Source organism: Oncorhynchus nerka, linkage group LG3, assembly GCF_034236695.1.
Source record: "Oncorhynchus nerka isolate Pitt River linkage group LG3, Oner_Uvic_2.0, whole genome shotgun sequence".
Lineage (NCBI taxonomy): Eukaryota > Metazoa > Chordata > Actinopteri > Salmoniformes > Salmonidae > Oncorhynchus > Oncorhynchus nerka.
Genome location: NC_088398.1, coordinates 10022789 through 10047382, shown reverse-complemented (window position 1 = coordinate 10047382; position 24594 = coordinate 10022789). Strand labels below are relative to the sequence as shown.

General features: G+C 43.6%; 1 protein-coding gene across 2 annotated transcripts in view; it reads left to right on the top strand.

Moving 5' to 3' along the window:
* LOC115101931 (amyloid beta precursor like protein 1-like) overlaps positions 1-24194 on the top strand; it is a 51433-nt gene extending 27239 nt beyond the window's left edge. The window contains exons 2-17 of one of the 2 annotated variants that reach the window (XM_065008083.1): positions 6509-6688; positions 10015-10144; positions 13025-13137; positions 14069-14259; positions 14345-14706; positions 15983-16110; positions 16622-16696; positions 16824-16982; positions 17394-17522; positions 18118-18217; positions 18594-18761; positions 18899-18922; positions 19043-19107; positions 19480-19545; positions 19700-19843; positions 20921-24194. In XM_065008083.1, the coding sequence (XP_064864155.1) occupies positions 6509-6688; positions 10015-10144; positions 13025-13137; positions 14069-14259; positions 14345-14706; positions 15983-16110; positions 16622-16696; positions 16824-16982; positions 17394-17522; positions 18118-18217; positions 18594-18761; positions 18899-18922; positions 19043-19107; positions 19480-19545; positions 19700-19843; positions 20921-21019 (2133 nt within the window). In that variant the 3' untranslated portion in view covers positions 21020-24194. Of the gene's footprint in view, positions 1-6508; positions 6689-10014; positions 10145-13024; positions 13138-14068; positions 14260-14344; positions 14707-15982; positions 16111-16621; positions 16697-16823; positions 16983-17393; positions 17523-18117; positions 18218-18593; positions 18762-18898; positions 18923-19042; positions 19108-19479; positions 19546-19699; positions 19844-20917 lie in introns of both variants that reach the window. The other variant, XM_065008081.1, reaches the window with a different exon arrangement.
* Positions 24195-24594: the final 400 nt, after the last annotated feature.

Below are 24594 nucleotides of genomic sequence, written 5' to 3'. Positions count from 1 at the left end.
CCTTTGCTCTTTGTGTCAGATACTCAATAACTCCTTGTGATGTTTTCTTCCTTGGAGAATAGGGAACATAGGGACTAGGGAGCACTGTTCATGAAAAGAGTAGAGTGCATCCATCCCTAGTTAGTGGATGATGGAGAAAAAAAGAGGGAAATATCAACAGAGAATAAGGAGCAAGAGAGCGGGAAGGAACCAGGAAAAGCAAAAAGGCAATCGATGTCTCTGGGCTTGTGTCAACAGGCAATTATTAATGATGAGGTGTGCTCTGGCTCTTTGCCTCTGCAGCGGTGGAGTCAGGGAGCTCTCCTCTCCTGTCCACTGTGTTTAGCTCCCTCAGCAGGAAGGTGGGAGAGAGAGAGGGCCTTGAAGGAGGTGGAGGGAGAAGGGTGGGGATGGGGCACACACACACACACACACACACACACCTCAGCTCACACTGTACATCTCTGGGAGACATCCAGGCCTTTACCATCCAATTAAGGTTGGCCCAGGGGGGAAAAGAGCAGAACAGAGCAGCTCTCCAGCCTCCACCACTCTCATCTCTCTCTCCGTGGAGGAGCTGGGTAATTGTTAACAGATTGGGAAGTGTTATTGTGGATCAGGACATCGCCCGGCCGGGGTGTCTGTCTGAGAGGCTCACGCCACTGTGGTCACAGCATAGAGGTCTTAGTGGTCTTAAGCCTAATTGACTAAGAAATAGAATGAAAAGCCCCCGTCCTGGCAGACAGAGGAACCCAGGCTGGCTTTTCTACTGAGCAGAGAATGAAGAGACAATTAGAGAGAGAGTTAAGAGGAGTCAAAAACTGACAAAACATACTTTTTGTGTGAGACCAATTCCATTAGGACAAATATTAAGTCTACTGAATATATAGAAAAATAAATTACACCTAGAAATGTTTGATCTGGCGCTCTATTCCTGCTACCCTTTAGCAAGAGCATCTTCTCAGTTGACTGCCTTGTTTAGTGACTGGCTGGCAGATTCCACTAGTGTACCAAGGCAAGCGCCAAGACCACACCAGCACCTTTCATTCAGGTTTTTGGTACTTCCTTCTAAAAGTAATTTAGACCAATTAGCAGAGGGCATGCTATGTTGTCTGACCAACCAATCACAGCCAGATAGGTCCCTATCAGGAGATGGGTTCTAAACGGTTAGGATGTTGATGTTCAAAATGTTCCATATTCTATTGTATAGAATAGATATGACATTATATTATGTGTAATAAGCTGTCATGCCAGGTCTATGCAGTACATTTCTATCTGCAACCCACCAGATTGAACAGGCCCTGGGTGACTGTAGAACAGGCGTGCTAAACAATTGTCATAAGTAAATGAGTGACGGCAGCTAGTTCCTGTTCACACGCAAGTAACTGTACCATACCTTCTGTAAACAACAGTGTTAGTCAGCCTGTCTGATTCACTGACAACTGAGAGACGAGGCTTCTTTAATGAGTCTGTGTTGAGTGGGAGTTTACTTCTCTCCTGGGTCTCTCTATTGAAATAGACTGATTTCATGCAATTATGAATGACACACAAACAGAGATACTGTACCTTTTAATGGAGCTAGGCAGCCTTGATGTAATTCAGAATTTGAATTGTGAGTTTGAAAATGACTATAATGCAAATATGCCAGGGCTTTTATTTACTGAACTGAAGCTCTGATTGAAACATTTAAAATTGGACTATCATAGCCTGCAGTGGTGCCATCAAACCTGTGACTCCCAGTCAGCGCCATGCTGAGACACTGCGTGGTAGGTGGCAGTCACACCACGGAGGAGTAGGAGCGAGTGGGAGGGTGTGATGTCTGTCCTTGCGTGTTGGTTGTCATGGTGGTGAGATGGTGAAATGGAGAGTGATTTTTCCCAAAGTGGGTCAAAGACCACATTTCTATAACTGCTAGCAGGACATGGTAACTTTGAAGAGGAGAGAGCGAGAGAAAGAGAGGAGGACGAGAAGATGGAACCATGTATAAACAAATCCAGGGCTCATTGAGGGAATGCAGGCAGTGTTTGTGATTAGGATTTGTTTTCTCGGCAGCCCCATCTAATCTGGTGGTGAATCAGGGAGAACTGGGATTGGCTGAGGTGCTGCCGAGCATCCTCTCCACGCTGGAGGTCAGGCCCTCTGGCTCCAGATGGGCTTCTATTGATCGGAGAGAGCCTGGCGATCCAGTTGCAGGCGAACATCATTGATTTTCTGCAGGCGTGGAGAGTGCAGGCGTGGAGAGTGCAGGCGTGGAGAGTGCAGGCGTGGAGAGTGCAGGCGTGGAGAGTGCAGGATGAAGGCTGGAGCACAGCAGAGCTGTCAGGTCATCTTCTCAAATATCCAGAATAATTTTTTGTGGCGTTGACCTTCCCTGAGTCAAGAGACATATCTATATCTATTTAACCACTACCTCAGCATTCACAGTGGCTTGTCAGTGTGGGCTGTGTAGCTTAAGCAGGCACTTTTATTCTCACACACACACACACATTCTTTAAAACACACATCAATAACATGCTCCCAGAAAGCTGCCAGTTCAGCAGAAATCAACATCTCTTAGCACCACACTTAATAATATGCAAACAGTTTCTATGTCCACTTACTGTATATAGGAGGTTGAGTCATGTACAGTACCAGTAGTCATAGAGACTTGAATTAATAAAGTCACTACAGTACCAGTAGTCATAAAGACTTGAATTAATGAAGTCACTACAGTACCAGTAGTCATAAAGACTTGAATTAATAAAGTCACTACAGTACCAGTAGTCATAGAGACTTGAATTAATAAAGTCACTACAGTACCAGTAGTCATAGAGACTTGAATTAATAAAGTCACTACAGTACCAGTAGTCATAAAGACTTGAATTAATAAAGTCACTACAGTACCAGTAGTCACTCATGGAGACTTTAACCTTAGCTCTGTGCTTTGTTAATTATCGCTGAACTCCAAATAAATTGGATGTCTCTGCACCATTCTGGATCTCCAAACCCCATTCCTCAAGGCCTCGCTCGGCCACGTCCATACAGCTTTAATTATAATCCAATGAACTCATTATCATAGTTTCCATTCATATCTAGTGGGGCTCTAATGCTCAGACTCCTCCGGTCCTTATTATATTTATTGTATATTTATTCATGGGTTTTGTATATATTTATTTCCGATATAAATTTTAATTAGAACTTCAAACACTTTAGCAGCAGTATGCTGAGGCAGAGCTTCCCTTTGATCAGACGTCACTCGCCCTGCTTTCCTCTCTCTCTCTCTCTCTCCTCTCCCCCTTACCCCTGGGCATCTTGATGCTAATAGGCTGAGTGTTGCTCTTCTTGCCTGTCAGTCCATCTGTCTGTCTATGGAGATTAAAGCAGTCGGGCCAGTCACAAGACGGGTTGAATGGGTTCTGGGTTGCCACTTTCAGTGTGGATAGGGATATTGTTTGAACTTTCTGTCATATCAGTTTTCATAAGTGACTCTTGGCTGTTAAGCCAGAAGAATGGCAAGACTGAGCGAAATGATTTGTTAGGTAGATGTTCAAGCATGTCTTTTGAAATATTCCTCTACTTTTTCCGCACCAAAGAGGAGTCATATCTCTGTGCTATATATACTGTACGTGTGAACACAACACCTGATCACTCCATCCCTCTATGTCCCTTTCTAAAATAATCCTAGTGAGGCATTTACGTCATAATACTCCGTTTGTGTTAGAAAACGAGCATGTTTGGTCTCTACATCTGGGGAGATTATCTCCTGCAGTGTGTACATCATTGTCTCCCCTCCCTTCTCTACTGTACTCTCCTCCTTTCCTCTCCCTTCCTCTCCTACTATCACCCCTCCTCCCTCCCTCTCCTGTGTGTTAATGTACTTGAAGTGGCCCGGCGGTCAATGAGCTTGTATTAACACCTGACTGGGAGCAGCGGGGCTGGGGCCGGCTGGTGTTTGTTCTTCCACGGTGCCTCCCATGGGCCCGACCCCCAGGCTGCAGGCAGATGGAACGGATCCCATGATCAATAACAACATCCTAGCAGGCTGTTGAGAGAGGGTAGGAAGGAGGGGGGAGGAAGAGGCAGAAAGAGCGGGAGAGGAAAAGAGAACAAGAGAGCTAAGGGAGAGAAACGGTAGGCCAGAGATTGAGAGAATAGAGGGAGTGGTAGAAAGAGGATAAAAGAGGGGCAGATGGGAGCAAGCTTTACAGTGTATAGTTGTTGTACATTTCCTATCTTTATATTCTCAACTCTTAACATTGCTAACAAAATCAGGGCGTAGTTTCAGTCGATAAATCAGGCTTATTCATCTGCTTTTGGTGTCACTCAATGCATGATCTGGTATAAATCTTTTCTGAGCTTTGTCTCTGCCAATATTCTCTCACTGTAGCTACAGTGTGTGAGACGAAATGGTATATGCATTAGCTTGAAAGTCCATTTTTCTCTCTCTCTCTCCTCATTTATATATATATATCTCAGTTGAAGTCGGAAGTTTACATAGAGTTAGGTTGGAGTCATTAAAACTTGTTTTTCAACCACTCCACACATTTCTTGTTAACAAACTATAGTTTTGGGCATGTCTGTTAGGCCATCTACTTTGTGCATGACACCTTTCCAACAATTGTTTACAGACAGATTATTTCAATGTATCACAATTCCAGTGGGTCAGAAGTTTACATACACTAAGTTGACTGTGCCTTTAAACAGCTTGGAAAATTCCAGAAAATGACATTATGGCTTTAGAAGCTTCTGATAGGCTAATTGACATCATTTGAGTCAATTGGAGGTGTACCTGTGGATGTATTTCAAGGCCTACCTTCAAACTCAGTGCCTCTTTGCTTGACATCCTGGGAAAATCAAAAGAAGTCAGTCAAGACCTCAGAAATAAAATTGTAGACCACAAGTCTGGTTCATCCTTGGGAGCAATTTCCAAACGCCTGAAGGTACCACGTTCATCTGTACAAACAATAGTATGCAAGTATAAACACCATGGGACCATGCAGCCGTCAAACCGCTCAGGAGGAAAACGTGTTCTGTCTCCTCGAGATGAACGTACTTTGGTGCAAAAAGTGCAAATCAATCCCAGAACAACAGCAAAGGACCTGGTGAAGATGCTGGAGGAAACAGGTACAAAAGTATCTATATCCACAGTACAACGAGTCCTATATCGACTTAACCTGAAAGGCCGCTCAGCAAGGAAGAAGCCACTGCTCCAAAATCGCCATTAAAAAAGCCAGACTACAGTTTGCAACTGCACAAGGGGAAGAAAATCTTACTTTTTGGAGAAATGTCCTCTGGTCTGATGATACAAAAATAGATCTGTTTGGCCATAATGGCCATTGTTATTTTTAGAGGAAAAAGGGGGAGGCTTGCAAGCCGAAGAACACCATTCCAACCATGAAGCACGGGGGTGGCAGCATCATGTTGTGGGGATGATTTGCTGCAGGAGGACTGGTGCACTTCACAAAATAGATAGCTTCATGAGGAAGGAAAATGATGTGGATATATTGAAGCAACATCTCAAGACATCAGTCAGGAAGTTAAAGCTTGGTCGCAGATGTGTCTCCAAATGGACAATCACCCCAAGCATACTTCCAAAGTTGTGGCAAAATGGCTTAAGGACAACAAAGTCAAGGTATTGGAGTGGCCATCACAAAGCCCTGACCTCAATACCATAGAAAATGTGTGGGCAGAACTGAAAAAGCGTGTTCGAGCAAGGAGGTCTACAAACCTGACTCAGTTACACCAGCTCTGTCAGGAGGAATGGGCCACAATTCACCAAACTTATTCTGGGAAGCTTGTGGAAGGCTACCCAAAATGTTTGACCCAAGTTAAACAGTTTAAAGGCAATGCTATCAAATACTAATTGAGTGTATGTAAACTTCTGACCCACTGGGAATGTAATGGGAATGTAATGAAAGAAACTATTCTACTATTATTCTGACATTTCCCATTCTTAAAATAAAGTTGTGATCCTAACTGACCTAAGACAGATAATTTTTACTCTGATTAAATGTCAGGAATTGTGAAAAACTGAGTTTAAATAAGGTGTATGTAAAATCTGACTTCAACTGTATATAAATGCATGCACATACACAGAGAATGGATGCAACGATGTATACACATAGACACACACTCTCTCTCTGCAGCTAAGCCATTGTTTGTGTTGGGAGATAGATCAGAGAGACTGTATCAGCTGGTACATTTAGACTAATCTAAGGTCCTGTCCTTCATTCTCAAACTCAATATTATCCAACCACTTTGTTTGTATTGACAACTCTTTTCTCTCTCACACAATTCAATTCAAGGGCTTTATTGGCATGGGAAACATAAGTTAACATTGCCAAAGCATGTGAAGTAGATAATATACAAAATTGAAATAAACAATACAAATTAACAGTAAACATTACACTCTCTCTCAGGACAATCATAACAAAGTATTTCTCTCCTTTCTCCCTCTCTCCTTCCATCTATTACTATTTCTATTTCTCAACTTCTCTCTTCTCGTTCTACCACACCTCACCTCACCCCCTATCTACCTCCCTCTCTCTAGGCCTTGGCCATGGCTGAGGTGAATGGACCAGGGCCCCTGGTGGCCGAGCCGCAGATTGCCATGTTCTGTGGGCGTCAGCTGCTGCACATGAACCCTGAGACTGGCCAATGGGAGCCTGACCCTCAGGGCCGCCAGGGCTGCTTCACAGAGCCCAACCAGATCCTGTCCTACTGCCAAGAGGTAGGAGCCAACAACACTGCTATGGTTATGAGATCGACCTCCTACTGCACTGCTACTGCACTGTAATGCTCCGCTCATCTCCAATGCTGCTGCAATAGCATACTAGAGAGCAGATACTTTAAATAGGTTTATGGATATAAAGATAGTGGTAGATTCAGGGCCTTCAGAAAGTATTCATACCCCTTGACTTATTGTTACAAACTGAATTCAATATGGAATAAAAAAAAATCATGACAAAAGTTAAAATGTTTTTGCAAACGATTACAAGCATACCCATAACATGATGCAGTCAGAACTATGCTTGAACATATGGAGAGTGGTACTCAGTAGTGTGTTGTGTTGGATTTGCCCCAAACATATTCAGGACAAAAATGTAATTGCTTTGCCACATTTTTTTGCAGTTTTACTTTAGTGCCTTGTTGGAAACAGAATGTATGTTCTGGAATATTTTTATTCTGTACAGACTTCTTTCTTTTCAGTCTGTCAATTAGGTTAGTATTGTGGCATACGGTAACTACAATGTTGTTGATCAGTTTTATCCTCCACAGCCATTAAAACTATGTAACTGTTTTAAAGTCACCATTGGCCTCATGGTGAAATTCCTGAGTGGTTTCTCTCCTCTCCGGCAACTAAGTTAGCAAGGATACCTGTATCTTTGTAGTGACTGGGTGTATTGATACACCATCCAAAGTGTAATTAATAACTTCACCATGCTCCAAGGGATATATATATATATTACCCATCTACCAATTGGTGCCCTTCTTTGCGAGGCATTGGAAAATATCTCTGGTCTTTGTGGTTGAATCTGTGTTTGAAATTCAGTGCTCGACTGAAGGGCGTTACAGATTTTTGTGTGTGTGGGGTACAGAGATGAGGTAGTCATTCAAAAATAATGTTTAACACTATTGCACACAGTGAGTCCATGCAACTTATTATGTGACTTGTTAAGCACATTTTTACTCCTGAACTTACTTAGGCTTGCCATAACAAAGGGTTTGAATACTTATTGACTCAAGACATTTCAGCTTTTAATTTTAAATTGATTTGTAAACATTTAAAAACATCATTCCACTTTGACATTATGGGGAATTGTGTGTAGGCCAGTGACAAAAACATCATTCCACTTTGACATTATGGGGAATTGTGTGTAGGCCAGTGACAAAAACATCATTCCACTTTGACATTATGGGGAATTGTGTGTAGGCCAGTGACAAAAACATCATTCCACTTTGACATTATGGGGAATTGTGTGTAGGCCAGTGACAAAAACATCATTCCACTTTGACATTATGGGGAATTGTGTGTAGGCCAGTGACAAAAACATCATTCCACTTTGACATTATGGGGAATTGTGTGTAGGCCAGTGACAAAAACATCATTCCACTTTGACATTATGGGGAATTGTGTGTAGGCCAGTGACAAAAACATCATTCCACTTTGACATTATGGGGAATTGTGTGTAGGCCAGTGACAAAAACATCATTCCACTTTGACATTATGGGGAATTGTGTGTAGGCCAGTGACAAAAACATCATTCCACTTTGACATTATGGGGAATTGTGTGTAGGCCAGTGACAAAAACATCATTCCACTTTGACATTATGGGGAATTGTGTGTAGGCCAGTGACAAAAACATCATTCCACTTTGACATTATGGGGAATTGTGTGTAGGCCAGTGACAAAAACATCATTCCACTTTGACATTATGGGAATTGTGTGTAGGCCAGTGACAAAAACATCATTCCACTTTGACATTATGGGGAATTGTGTGTAGGCCAGTGACAAAAACATCATTCCACTTTGACATTATGGGGAATTGTGTGTAGGCCAGTGACAAAAACATCATTCCACTTTGACATTATGGGGAATTGTGTGTAGGCCAGTGACAAAAACATCATTCCACTTTGACATTATGGGGAATTGTGTGTAGGCCAGTGACAAAAACATCTACATTTTATCCATTTTAAATTCAGGCTGTAACAACAACATTTGGAAAACGTCAAGGGGTGTGAATACTTTCTGAATGCACTGTAAATGGGTGGACAGGCTGGTATAGATACCCCACACAACATTATGAATAGGAGCAGGAGTAACCAACCCTAATCTTCCAATCTGTTATACTTGGTTTGTCTTGTCCTATCAAATCTATATATTTCTATATATATATAGTAGAGTGATGGTGGTCAGGAGGAAATATTTATTGATATTTCCTGAATATTAATACTACCATCCATCGGTCTTCCTCCTGCCATGTTTATCCCCCTAATTCCTTTAAGTCTCCTGCATGCCAAACTTAAGGGATATCAATGGCCTGACAGGGCTAGCCACAGCCTTGGTTTGATTAGAGACTCGCTGCTCCCCCTCCCCGACAAGAGCAAGGAGACAGTTTTTATAAAAGGACATCATGCGCCACCTGGTGGCTAAATGAAGCACAGTGGGTAAAGAAAACAGCAGTCACACAGTTGAAATGGCTGTAATGTGATTACCCAGCTCATTATGCGTCTGTGATTGCTTTTCCACAAAAGCGTTCCTTTTTCCTCAAAGTCTGTGGATCCGGCTCTCAGACAGCGTGCCAAATACATTTCTCAATCCATTAAACCTCATTATAGAGCTGTGCTTATGCCATTGCCCTACATTTTAATTGAAAGTAGTCAGATGTGAAATTGGGATTATTGAAAGAATTGGAAGTGGGATTGTATAGGTCAACTTTTTTTCAGACTGGAATTTTCCTTACAACTTAAGGAGAATATCAGTGTATGACCTGCATAGTCAGAAAATAGACCCTTAGGGCCAAAGTGTTTCAGACTGTTGCATGAGTCTCTCCTTTTTACCTTTCTCCCTATTGATTGTGCTATCCTCTCTCCTCCTCTCTCCTCCTCTCTCCTCCTCTCTCCTCCCTCTCTCCTCCTCTCTCCTCCTCTCTCCTCCTCTCTCCTCCTCTCTCCTCCTCTCTCCCGCTCCCTCTTGCCCTCCCCTCCTCTCTCCTCCTCTCTCCCGCTCCCTCTTGCCCTCCCCTCCTATTTCCCTCTTGCCCTCTCCTCCTCTCTCCTCCTCTCTCCTCCCCTCTCCCGCTCCCTCTTGCCCTCCCCTCCTATTTCCCTCTTGCCCTCTCCTCCTCTCTCCCTCTCCTCCTCTGTCCCTCTGTCTGTACTGTATGTCTCCTCCCCCCTCAATCCTCCTATCCCCTCTGCATTTGTCTGACCCTGTTGCCTCTCTCCTCCCTGATGTCCTGTCTGTCCATATCATCCATCCATCCATCTGTCCCTCCCTCTGTCTTTCTGTCTGTCTCTCCCGCCATCTGTCTGCCTTTCCATCTGTCCAACCAGATGTACCCAGCCCTACAGATCTCCCATGTGGAGGAGTCCTCCAGCCCCGTCACCATCCCAGCCTGGTGTAAGAAGGGCTGGGGCCACTGCCAGACACGCCCCTTCATCGTCATGCCCTACCGCTGCCAGGGTAAGAACAACACGTCTGCAATGTCTGCACCCTCATCATCATCATCATCATCATCCTTCTAATCTTCAGCATATCCCTACACAAACATCACTCAAAACATTGCACAACTTCCCTATGATCACCCACCCCATATCGGAGGATAACTGTATTATATTAATGAGTAACATCATGTCATCATTATGTTTAATACAAAGCATGTCATTTCAGTTATATGGTTAAGTAGCGTTCACATTCAGCCTCGGGGAAGTAATAATAGAAACGGACATAGTATGTCTAATAGTTCATATGAATGGATTCCATTGTCAAAGCTTTGTCAGCTGCACCAAAGGGCTTCACTCCTTCAAAATGGTGGAAAGGTCTTTCAGTCTGTGTTGAATTTTAACCCACTTGTCCCCACATTTTTCCAAACATGCCACTATGCACATCTTATACCATTAGTAACCCTAACATGTAATCCAAATTGCTTAAAAAAATTACATTAATGGAAATGATGTACAAATAATTGTGAGTGCTGGGAACATACAGTGCTCTGCCTATAATAAAATGAACAGACATTTGCCCCAATATCTACTGTATATACCTCCGCTAATTTACCTACACACCTCATCCCTCTCTCCCCATGCCCTAACCCTAACACCCACATGCCAATACCCTAATATTGATACAATCAAGTACTGATACACCTATATCCTAGCCCTGAATGATACACCCATATCCTAGCCCTGAATGATACACCCATATCCTAGCCCTGAATGATACACCCATAGCCTAGCCCTGAATGATATACCCATATCCTAGCCCTGAATGATACACCCATATCCTAGCCCTGAATGATACACCCATATCCTAGCCCTGAATGATACACCCATAGCCTAGCCCTGAATGATACACCCATATCCTAGCCCTGAATGATACACCCATAGCCTAGCCCTGAATGATATACCCATATCCTAGCCCTGAATGATACACCCATATCCTAGCCCTGAATGATACACCCATATCCTAGCCCTGAATGATACACCCATATCCTAGCCCTGAATGATATACCCATTTTTCTTTTTTTATTTCACCTTTATTTAACCAAGTAGGCTAGTTGAGAACAAGTTCTCATTTGCAACTGCGACCTGGCCAAGAGTTACACATGGAATAAACAAACATGCAGTCAATAATACAGTAGAAAAGTATCTATACAGCATGTGCAAATGAGGTAGGATAAGGGAGGTAAGGCAATAAAAAAGCCATGGTGGCGAAATAATTACAATATAGCAATTAAACACTGGAATGGTAGATGTGCAGAAGATGAATGTGCAATTAGAGATACTGGGGTGCAAAGGAGCAAGATAAATAAATAAATACAGTATGGGGATGAAGTAGTTGGATGGGCTATTTACAGATGGGCTATGTACAGGTGTAATGATCTGTGAGCACGTACACATTCTCATCGACTGGCTTGCAGTGGAGCTGGTTGAGAGCTTCAAGTTCAACAAACCAATATGGTCCGAGCACACCAAGACCGTCATGAAGAGGGCACGACAAAACCTATTTCCCCTCAGGAGACTGAAAAGATTTGGCATGGGTCCTCAGCTCCTCAAAGGGTCCTACAGCTGCACCATCGAAAGCATCACTGGTTGCATCACTGCCTGGTATGGCAACTGCTCGACCTCCGACCGCAAGGCACTACAGAGGGTAGTGCGAACGGCCCAGCTTCCTGCCATCCAGGACCTTTATACCAGGCAGTACCAGGCAGTGTCAGGGGAAAGCCCTAAAAACTGTCATGGACTGTTCTCTCTGCTACCGCACGGCAAGCGGTACTGGAGCGCCAAGTCTAGATCCAAGAGGCTTCTAAACAGCTTCTATCCCCAAGCCATAAAACTCCTGAACACCCAATCAAATGGCTACCCAGACTTTTTGCATTGCCCCCCCCCCCTTCTTTTACACCGCTGCTACTCTCTGTTGTTATCATCTATGCATAGTCACTTTAATAACTTCATGTACATATTACCTCAACTAACTGGTGCCCCCACACATTGACTCTGCACCGGTACCCCCCTGTATATAGTCTTGTTATTTTACGGCTGCTCTTTAATTTCTTGTTACTTTTATTTCTTATTCTTATTTTGTCTGTTAGGGGCTCGTAAGTAAGCATTTCACTGTAAGGTCTCTACAGCTGTTGTATTCGGCGCATGTGACACATTTTTAAAAATTGTTTTTATTTTATCTTTATTTAACTAGGCAAGTCAGTTAAGAACAAATTCTTATTTTCAATGAAGGCCTAGGAACAGTGGGTTAACTGCCTGTTCAGGGGCAGAACAACAGATTTTTACCTTGTCAGCTCGGGATTCCATCTTGCAACCTTTCGGTTACTAGTCCAACGCTCTAACCACTACCTGCCGCCCCTAATAAAATTTTATTTTTAATCATACTCGACACCTTTATAATGCATAATATATTGCTTATTTGTTAATAAATACAACTTTAACTTCTCTAGAGCATGTGAAGTACAAAAGTTATTATTTTCACTATTGTTAACGATGGAATCAAATTACTTAAATTAAAATCTGAAATTAAGCATATTTCACATTTTTCTGTCCTTGACTGACTGCCTGCAACTATTGAAAGTAGAACTGCAGGCAGCAGCACACCATTGTGTTCTGGATCAATCTCCACTCCCCTCCTCAGCCCAGACAGTGCAGAGGCACTGTAATGAGTTGGCATTATATTATTATACTGAACCTTTCTAGTTCAAGTCTCTCTCTCTCGCTCTCTGGTTTATGGATGTTTATCAATGTTTTTTATCAATTAAAAAATGTTACAACCAAGGCAAGTATTAAAATATTCTCCCTCTCATTCCATTTCCCTCCTCTCTCTCTTGCTCTGCAGTGGGTGAGTATGTGAGTGAAGCCCTGTTGGTTCCAGACCGATGCCGTTTCCTGCACCAGGAACAGATGGATGCCTGTGAGAGCTACGTCTACTGGCACAACATAGCTAAGGAGGTGCGGGTGGAGCGACATTATATTAGCTAAGATTATATTAGAGTTAATGAAATTTCAATTAATTTAAGTTTAACTTAACTTAAGTTTGAATTGGGTTTTAACACCACTAGGACTCTTTATAGAGAGTTAGCATAGACTTCTATGAGACATTAAACTTGGACTTAGACTAATTGAGTCAATAACTAAACTACAATGTAGACTACAGTAAAAGACTGGGGCTGGAAGCTAACTGTACCCAGCTGGGTGTAGTGTAACATACAGTATCATACTGTATCTGCAGAGAGAGCAGCTAGAGGAGTTTAATATAGGCCAGGGAGGTGAGGCAGTTTATTGGAGGCCAGGGAGGTGAGGCAGTTTATTGGAGGCCGGGGAGGTGAGGCAGTTTATTGGAGGCCGGGGAGGTGAGGCCGTTGATTGGAGACCGGGGAGGTGAGGCCGTTGATTGGAGGCCGGGGAGGTGAGCCCGTTGATTGGAGGCCGGGGAGGTGAGGCCGTTGATTGGAGGACGGGGAGGTGAGACCGTTGATTGGAGGCCGGGGAGGTGAGACCGTTGATTGGAGGCCGGGGAGGTGAGACCGTTGATTGGAGGCCGGGGAGGTGAGACCGTTGATTGGAGGCCGGGGAGGTGAGACCGTTGATTGGAGGCCGGGGAGGTGAGACCGTTGATTGGAGGCCGGGGAGGTGCGGCCGTTGATTGGAGGCCGGGGAGGTGAGGCCGTTTATTGGAGGCCGGGGAGGTGATGTAGGTTGTAGTTTTTAAAATTCACCTGGTCGTGTTCTATTCCTCCTGCTAGTTAGTTTCCTTTGATCACACTCACATTTCCTCTCTTTTTCTATACACCCCTGATCTCTCTCTAGTTCACCTTGGGTCTTTTCCAATCTTGATCCATGTTGAACAGATTTCTCTCATTTCTCACTCTTTCTGTTTCAGGCCTGCACAGCAGACGGTCTGGAGCTGCATAGTTATGGGATGCTGTTGCCGTGCGGCGAACGTTTCCGTGGGGTGGAGTATGTGTGCTGCCCGGGGAGGGGCGGGTCCAGTGGCAGAGGGGAGACGGAGGGAGGGGATGTTCTCCCAGCAGGACCCCAGGCCCTCACCCCTCAGGTCAAAGTCAACACAGGGTGAGTCCCATTACCCCTGCTGTCTGTGGTGATGATGGGGGAGATGATGATGATCATAATGTTTGACCTTGTACCCCATTCCCAGAGTCAAAGTGACAACACCCTCCCCAAGCCCCTCTCCTGACACCGATGTGGATGAGGCAGACATGGAGGAGGAAGACGATGAGATGGTGGAAGAGAATGAGCAGGTGGTGGAAGAGGATGAGGAAGAGGAGGAGGCAGTAGAGGATGATGAGGAGGAGGAGGAAGAGGAGGAGGAGGAGGAGCAGCAGCAGCATGAGGTTGCAGAAGCAGCAGCAGTGAAAGACCCAGAGGAGTATGAGTACTCCATTGACTCTGGCCCCTACCAGGCTTCTGACTACACAGACTCCTTCTACTATGAGAAAGGCCAGGGTCAGACTGGTCGCAACCCCTCCACATCCCCACCCCAGACCAGGGGAGACAGCCGTGAGTAACCATCTACCTTCTATTTCACAGTTACATCTTCGCCCTGTCCAGAAACAATTCTTAGCCCCTACTTACCACCTCTCAACTAGATCTGAGAGGATTTCATGGGCATAAGCTTTATTGGAATACCACTTTGCCCTAGATGAAATTGTATCCATATTGTCTATATTCTTACCTACAAAAGTGGAGAAGTGGGGTATTAAGTAGTGTCTAGGTTTTGTGTCTAGTCTGGACCTTTCTCTCTAAAGGCCAGTCTCAGTAAGGGAATGGACTGTAGTTGCTACCCTTAGTGGTTAACAAGGCAGTAAAAAGACTGGGTAAATGCTGACATCACTGTCCCATCTCCCACTTACTCTTACTTACTGGGGAATGAACTGTAGTGCCCAGTTAGCATCTCCAATACTTTCTCTCTCTCACGCTATCTTTGTAATAGACTAAGGATGATTACACACACACATGCATGCGCACACACACTCACCATGCCTATCTGTCTGGCTGGATATAGGAGATGGGAGTGGCTGGCTGATGTATTTACAGCACTACTCGTCTCCAACTCAATAATGCTGACCACTCACCATGCCTATCTGTCTGGCTGGATATAGGAGATGGGAGTGGCTGGCTGATGTATTTACAGCACTACTCGTCTCCAAATCAATAATGCTGACCACTCACCATGCCTATCTGTCTGGCTGGATATAGGAGATGGGAGTGGCTGGCTGATGTATTTACAGCACTACTCGTCTCCAAATCAATAATGCTGACCACTCACCCTACTATCTGTCTGGCTGGATATAGGAGATGGGAGTGGCTGGCTGATGTATTTACAGCACTACACGTCTCCAAATCAATAATGCTGACCACTCACCATGCCTATCTGTCTGGCTGGATATAGGAGATGGGAGTGGCTGGCTGATGTATTTACAGCACTACTCGTCTCCAAATCAATAATGCTGACCACTCACCCTACTATCTGTCTGGCTGGATATAGGAGATGGGAGTGGCTGGCTGATGTATTTACAGCACTACTCGTCTCCAAATCAATAATGCTGACTGTTCACCCTACTATCTGGATCAATGGCTGTCTGACTCTCTCTCTCCGGGTAATGGCAATGATTGGGATATCTTTCGGTCTCCCTCATCTTCCCCCTGTCTTTCTTTCTGCTGCACTGCCTGTATCTCTGTCTCGCTCTCTCTTCTCCTTTGTTTTCCATCCTTTATTCTCCCTCCTCTCATTCCCCTTCTCTCCTTATCCCCCTCTCCTCCTTCTCCTCTGCAGTACCCACCCCTCGCCCCACAGATGGCGTGGATGTTTACTTCGAGATGCCAGGGGACGACAGTGAACACGCCAACTTCCTGCGTGCCAAGATGGACCTGGAGGAGCGGCGAATGAAACGTATCAATGAGGTAAGTTGGACAGGGAGGAGGGTTTGGACAGGCAATGAACCAATAAGAAGAGGCCAGGCCTGCTGTGCTGTCTCCATATCTGTGATCTCCTACAGAACCCACTGTTGACAGTCGGGGGCAAATTTCTCTGGGACCTGACGTGAGGTCTTAATGCAATATTAATATATTGGGAGAATCACAATTGAATATTCTTTGTGTCCTTTCTCTCCTCAACTCCTTCTCAAAACCCATTGGAGGAGAAGGTCGGGGGAGGGGGGGATGCTGGCTTTCTCATCCAATCGGTTTTGAGAAGGTGAGGAGAGAGGATGCGAGGAGTATGCAATTGAGATTGTCCCACTGTTCAAGTGAACCAAGCCAAGTGGATACCCATAAACAGACAGACTTTCTTAGTAGCTGGAGATTGAGGCGGATATGGAGCATTTTAAACATCAGAATGGTCCTCAGTGGATTCCTGTCTGCGGAAATCTGTTTGTGTGTGTGTGAAGGACGTTAACGCATCTTGCCTTTTCAGATCATGAAGGAATGGGCTGAGGCTGACAACCAATCCAAGAACCTGCCCAAGTCTGACCGCCAGGCCCTTAATGAGGTAAGAAGATGAAATAGGAAGAGGGGATGGAAGAAAGGAGATGGGGATTAAAGAAGGAAGAAAAGATGGGAGATGGACACTCATACACCTATTAACACAACAATTATCCCCTCTCCTCTCCACCCAGCATTTCCAGTCTGTGTTGCAGACTCTGGAGGAGCAGGTGGCAGGGGAGAGACAGAGGCTGGTGGAGACCCACCTGGCCCGCGTGGTGGCCACCCTCAACAACAACCGCAGACTGGCCTTGGAGAGCTACCTCACCGCCGTGCAGGCCGAGCCCCCACAGGTCCGCAGGCAGCAGGGATATCTACATTTTCTTAGGCAGAGAACATGACTGTACAGAACTGCAATGCTGCTGGGTTTTTCACGCTCAACAATTTCCTGTGTGTATCAAGAATGGTCCACCACCCAAAGGACATCCAGACAACTTGACACAACTGTGGGAAGCATTGGAGTCAACATGGGGCAGCATCCCTGTGGAACGCTTTTGACACCTTGTAGAGTCCATGACCTGAATTGAGGCTGTTCTGAGGGAGGGGTGCAACTCAATATTAGGAAGGTGTTCCTTATGTTTGGTATACTCAGTGTATATTTGTTAGGCAGAGAGTATGAGTGGACTGTAGTGTGTTGTTCATTTCTTCCACACCTTCTCCAACCCCTCCATTCTCTGACTATAATATCCCTCTCCTCTCAACAGCCGGAGCGGGTGCTGCAGTCTCTGAAGCGATACATGGCAGCAGAGCAGAAGGACCGCAGACACACTCTGAGACACTACCAGCACATTGAGGCCGTCGACCCCCAGAAGGCTGAGCAGATGAAGTTCCAGGTGTGAAATGAGAATATACTAGAGTATACTAGGATGAAAAGATACTGTACATCTTCCTTAAGCAGTGATGCTGCTTCATGAAAAATTGATGCTCATGAAATAACTCTTAAAGGGGCAATCAGCTGTTGAAACAATAAATAAAAAAGTGTATCCCCGCCCCTGTTTCGGTAAAAAGCTGAGGGATCGGGCTGGAGAAATGTAACCAGTCTCAAGTTCATAGACAGAGCTATGGATACTGTGACTGACCATTCATGATATCAATGATGTTTTTGAGGCTATTGGAGTAAAACAAGCTTCTAGGTTGGGTTCTAATGGGGTACCACAGTTGAACTAAGCTCATGGGGCATTTATAAATTATATTTGTCAAGAATCAATGGGTACATATCATTTATTTATATGTCCAAAAATGCATGTAGCAACTGCAGATTGCCCCTTTACCAAAATGATCAAAACTGATGTCATAATCATCCTTAACAGCAAAACTCATTTTCACTTGTAAATGTCAATACATTAAACCAACACATGACTCTTTCAGACTCTGTGGGGGCTTTTTCTTGTAATGAACCTAACCAGCATTGATCTCTTGGGGTTGCAGGTCTACACCCACCTCCATGTGATTGAGGAGAGGATGAACCAGAGCTTGGCATTACTCTACAAGGTCCCTGCCTTGGCTGAGGAGCTGCACGATGATATCCGTACGCTACACTCCTCTCTACTCTCCATGTAGACCAGGATGTGGGGTTACTGCCCTTGTCCTAATATTCATGTTTTAGTTCATTCATAAGACATTTAGAAAGAGATAAGCTAGCATTTATCATGATGTCTTTTGTAAGACATTCAAAGTTCCAAATACACATTATCTAATTAGTAGGTTATTATTATCTTGTAATGTCTCTAGGAAACTCTCAAACAGAAAATAAAGGATTGGTGTATATAAGGTGTAAATACGTTTTACCGTAAATACATTATACTTTACTGTATATCAAGCTGGGTAGCACTTTAGTTTATTGTATTTCTCTAAACACCTTTCCTGTGTTTAAAACCTGCTTGTTTCTCCCTCCCTCCCTGTAGAGGAGCTGGTGAAGGCGGAGCGAGGAGACATCAGTGAGCTCATGACCACTTCCTTCTCTGAGACACGCACCACCGAGGAGCTACTTCCTGCTGAGAGTGAGGAGGAGAAGGATGACGAGGAGGAGGAGGAGAGAGCCTTCCAGAACAGGCCCTACCCACCCCACATTGGTATGGACACACCCTCGTGAATGCATGCATACACACAAAATGTTTCCTCTTCAAATAGTTCAGGAATTAATTCATTTATTTGAATACAAGCAGTAGTTAACATTTTTACTTTTCTCTATTGTTTCTGTCCTGTCAAGACCCACAGCCCAACACTAAGAAAGGTGAGTTAAAGGGAAGGGACATGAAGTGTGATATTTGTCTGCCAAAATGTCATTTTTAAAGAAAGAAAAAGTTGAAGTTGATCATGGCTGAATCTGTGTGTTTTCTGCCTCTGCACTCAGCCTCTACAGATGAATATGACTATGCCACATCTGAGAGAAGCCCCACGTATGAATATGAGGAGAAAGTGAGAAACATCTATTTTTTTTATTGCAAACATACACGTCACTTTACAGACATGGCATCCTACTTGCACTTGTGTTTACAGCGCAGCCAAGAGATACGCTTACACACATTATGTCAATCATCTCTCCCTCATCCCTACCCACTTTAAATCTCACCCCCTCAAGTGTATATGGAAAAATGGCTTGTGTCGCACTGCAGCCTCCACATGATAAACTGCTACATTTTTACTCACTTACTATAACATCCTCCCACAGCAGGAAGTCAACTCCCATAGATATGTAGTTAATGTGTTCTATTTAATTCTGTGGTACTTCCTCTGTAATGACCTATTAAATAACCCCCTCTCTCTCTTTCTCTTGCTCTCACTCTCTAGATTAACACCTCTGTGGAGCTCAAGCAGGTGGTCTACAAGTCTCCTGAGATCCAGACCGATGAACTGGTGAGTCTGCTACCTAGATAAGTGTCTGGATGGGCTGGGCGGACCCGTCCCCTCTTGTGGTATTGTAAGTCATTCCCATGATGATATCAACCTCTAATTTCTCCATCTTCCCCTCTTTGTGCCTTCTCTTCACCTTTTCTGTTTCTGTCCTTAGCAACCAGATGCCCTGGAGACGTTCAACCGCGGGGCCATGGTGGGGTTGCTGGTGGTTGCCGTGGCCATCGCCATGGTGATGGTGATTAGTCTGTTGCTGGTGCGCAGGAAGCCGTATGGCACCATCAGCCACGGCATCGTGGAGGTAGGAGGCAGGGAATCCGACAGAACCTGGACACTTTGATGCTTTCAGTAGATCTCGTTATTGCACATAAAATCAAATCAAAGTGTATTTGTCACGTGCGCTGAATACAACCTTACAGTGAAATGCTTACTTATAGGCTCTAACCAATTGTGTGTGTGTGTGTGTGTGTGTGTGTGTGTGAAGAAATAAAACAACAGTGAAAATAAGAGTAGCAAGGCTTCATACAGACACCAGTTAGTCAGGCTTATTGAGGTATTATGTACATGTCGGTATGGTTAAAGTGACTATGCATATATGATGAACAGAGAGTAGCAGTAGCGTAAAAAGAGGGGTTGGTGGGACACAATGCAGATAGCCCAGTTAGCCAATGTGCGGGATAGCCCAGTTAGCCAATCATGATCATCATCCCTTCCAGTTCCATTATTCTCACAATTTGTTGATTAGTTTTTTGTTTGTACAGCTTTTGGCTGTATGCAAAATAAAACTAAGCTAAAACTAAACACAATCAATCAAATGTATTTTATAAAACCTTTTGTTACATCAGCAGTTGTCACAGTGCTTTACAGATGCCCAGCCTAAAACCCCAGAGAGAAAGCAATGCAGATATGGAAGCCTAGAGGCTAGGAAAAACTCCCTAAAAAGCATAAACCTACTATAGGATGAAACCTAGAGCGAGATCAGGCTCTGAGGGGTGGCCAGCCCTCTTCTGGCTGTCCAGGGTGGAGATGCATGTGGCCATTAAGGCCAGATCATTTTTGTTCATAGATGACCAGCAGGTTCAAATCATAACCATGGTGGCTATAGAGGGCGCAACAGAGCAACATCTCAGGAGTAAATGTCAGTTGGCTTGTCGTAGGCAGGTATTCAAAGTGTCTCTCCCTGCAGCGGCAGGTAGGAGAGGCACTTTATGCTTATAGCACAATACAGTGTCTCCTACTTCCTGCTGATAGCACTTCCTTATACCGTAGCATTTACATTTAAGTCATTTAGCAGACGCTCTTATCCAGAGCGACTTACAAATTGGATTGTACTGTATCTGTATCAGTATGACATTTGACCCTCCGTGTCTCATAGCAGGTTGACCCCATGCTGACCCCAGAGGAGCGCCAACTAAACAAGATGCAGAACCACGGCTACGAAAACCCCACCTACAAATTCTTTGAGCAAATGAACTGAGGCGGTGGGTGTGGCCTCCCGGTCATGCCCAATCACACGAGGTGCTCCCTTTCCTTGCTTCCCCTCCTAGAGGTGGTCCCAGTCACACCCCCTATGATGTATTAAGATGTATCATTACGACCAACACTTTAATGTAACTTGACAAGCAAATAGCGGGTATATGCCCCAAACCTCTGACCAACCATGTCCCCACATCAGTTTTTGGAATGTAAACCAGTAACAGAGACGTATTACCAACTGACCCATCCTCTTACTCTTCTGGTCTAGAATAAAGGGGTGGACATTAATGCCACAGTGTAACAATCATCTCCTTTGGAGAGATTCACTCCTGTCTGCTTGGATAGGAATGCCATTGGAATGGCTTGAGTTGACCCCCTTATTCTTAATTAAATGGATTGGTATTTGTCAGAAACTGACTCAATGTTGAACAGTGCATTTTGTTTTGTTGTGTATGTCATCTGTTTATTCTTTGTGTTACAGCTCTGATTCATTATATTCCAGTTCAGATAAATGGTGTAAAATGTGACCAAACAATATAGTCTGATTATAGTATAGCTGATCTAAAACTCCACACAAACTGGTTCTCTATCTAAAGCTACAATGACTCTGACATGATGACCACCAAGCCAGCCCCACCTCCATGAGTCAATGTAGGACATCTTCTTTCAAAGCCAGGCACAGTTGTAAAGGTTAAGCAGAGATGAGGAGGTTGGGAAGCTTGATTAACTTAGTTGTTACTTAGGTATTACTTACACCAACATATATTATCAATCCATAGTAAAAATGGGTTGGTGGTCTTTTGATGTTCAGCCCAACCTCATCCTTCAGTCTGTGACATCTGACACAATCAGCACCCAGAGCCTATTCCATGTCATGTGAACTATATAATTGAACTAATGTACCAAATGTACCATTTAAGTGAATGACTGCTACCTAAAAAAATTGTAACAAAGTAATGAGAAGTCCATTGTTTGAATGAAAGCATGCAGATTTGGTGTATGATGCTACAGTCTTTGTGTTGTTCCTGTTCTTTGCTTTTGATAAGATGGAAATGTAATATCTTTAGAAAAAAATATGACTTCAAAATAGACATTTCTAGAATGAATTTGCATCAGTGTAATGGAATAATAACAAAGAAGAAAAATACCTTGTGCTGTTCAGAGAGAGAACATTTTCCTAACATGGCTGATTGAAAACGGACTGTTGTAAAAAACCAGCACAAGATGACACAATTAACTTCTGACTGAATGTATTTTAGGTAGACGTTGAGACTCCATTTCCTCTTCGATAGTGCATCACTCCCCTAGTAGAATCCCAAGGACAAACCTGTAATCAGTAGACAAGCTACATGTCCGAAACCTTCCTCATTATCTCACTAGTTTAACACTGAATGTCTCTTTTCACTATTTGCAGGTTTGAATGAGAAGAGTGGGATGTCAATCATTGTTGTGGTACAATGGACTTCATCATTATGGAACATAGTGATGTTGGCAAACATGGTGGTATTGGGTAACAGTTGCATGTAAAGGAGGTATGCCGAGGAATGGACTATTGCTCAGATTGGGTGGGACCACAATATTTGCTCTAGCACACCTTAGTGAGTTATTTTCAGTTTATTGCTTCAAATTCAAGTTGAATCTTTATTAGGGACATAGCAGGTTTCAGGCAGGATGAACATATAGACGCTGTATATAAACCAGTTGAATGTTAGTCCACTAGGGAGATGTCGCATCTCACTGATGCATCTGTCACAGTTATTATGATCAATATCATGCACTGTATATAGATAATAAGGGATTGTCCCCTTTTTCAATGGCTGATTGTTGACCTCTTGGATGGCTTTTATATTTAATTTATTTTCCACTACATGATTTTGTTACCAGAGAGAGTTCTTCGTGTTGGATGGTTACATACACAGTAGGAGGTTTCTTCATAATCAACAGTGTCAACTGCAACCACTGTTGGTCTACTGTACTACAGATGATCCTAACCAAAACCAATCATCTTTCACTACTCTCAGAATTCTGAAAATGTTACTTTTTAAAACACCACCAGTCCTGAAGCATCCGGAGAGGTTCATAATTTATTTGTAACTCATGGCTAGGTTGTTCTGCTGTGTACTCCATGAAACCACTGGTGACACGAGGGAGTCAATTATTGATCACATCAGAGGAGAGATGTGGCTGACTCACCATCAAACCATTCTGTTTTTTTATTCAAACACTGCTTTGAATATGGGGAAGATGAGTTCAAATACTTGACCTCAGAGATTTGAATTTTCCATGTATTGCTTTTGGATTGTGGGAATCACAGGTTGTGGTTACTGCATCAAGATAATTAGAGAGCTGAGGTAGTCTTTGTATAATTTGTACAGCTCTGTTTCGTGAAAAACGTATGTTCACAGTTTAAGTCAGTTGAACCTTGTATCGATACTACTGAAACCATAGAAGAGAATAAGCTTGCCTGTGTTTCCCCAAAGACTCAAGGTTTTCCTACCAGCATTTAGCAGATGTAGAATGGTGTATACTGTAGTGACTGAACACACATTTGTATGTCCTCTCTTGATTAAGATACTTCTATGTTGGCCTTCCTCCCCAGCCAATGAAAATGTAAACAATTATATGGAGAGTTTAATTGCTGCATTATTGCCTTTTACAATGCTGTGTTTTGGATGTAATTATGTATTTTTATTTCTAATAATCAATTGGATTGAGGGTCATGTTTTCTCACTGTATGAAAAATGTAGTAGCTTGTATAAGAATACCTATAGGCACCCTAAAGAGGTTATGTGATGTCTAACAGTTCAGATACAGTGGACATACTCTGTCAGTAAGTCTATAACTAAATTGTCCATGGTGTGGCGCCAAGCACAACTGTGAACAAATGATTGCTCTTTGTCAGACACAGATACTGGCTGTATATAATGTGAACTCCCACCATTTTGACTATACTCTGATTGGAATGATACTGATGACATCACTGAGGGAGCTGATCTTCAAATCCCTTCAGAACTTGACCAAACACATGCTTTGCTCTAGAAGAGGTTAGACAACTGACTAATTTGACCAATTGTCCCTGAGCTATGTTGAGTGTAATTCATGTGCAAGAAATCTGAGCAATGGAGATCTGATTAAGCTAATTAAAACTGTAATAAAATTTGAAATAACCCACGAAACACTGTTTCTTGAATCACTGTACTTCACCTCTGAGCACAGGATGGGATAGTTGTCTTGATTCTATAATATCAGCCAGCATGGGGTCACCAAGAGAGACGAATGTGTTCTGTCACAGCTATAACCAGAGAGATATTCTCTGGTTCTAATAACACATTAATAAACACACCACCCACAGGAAGGTGGAGTGTTGTAAAGTATGGCTTATGTTGTGTGGCTGGGTGTAGCCTAATGTATGATCTAGATTGGTGAAGGTATCTATACCGTGTGCAACACTATAAACAGTGTGCTGCCATATTTGGGATTTGAGGTCTTGAGATTGAAACCCACCTTCATATCTGTACAAAACATAGCCAACATAGATAGTTAAGGGTATAAAACCTCAAGTGTTCTGCAATGGTG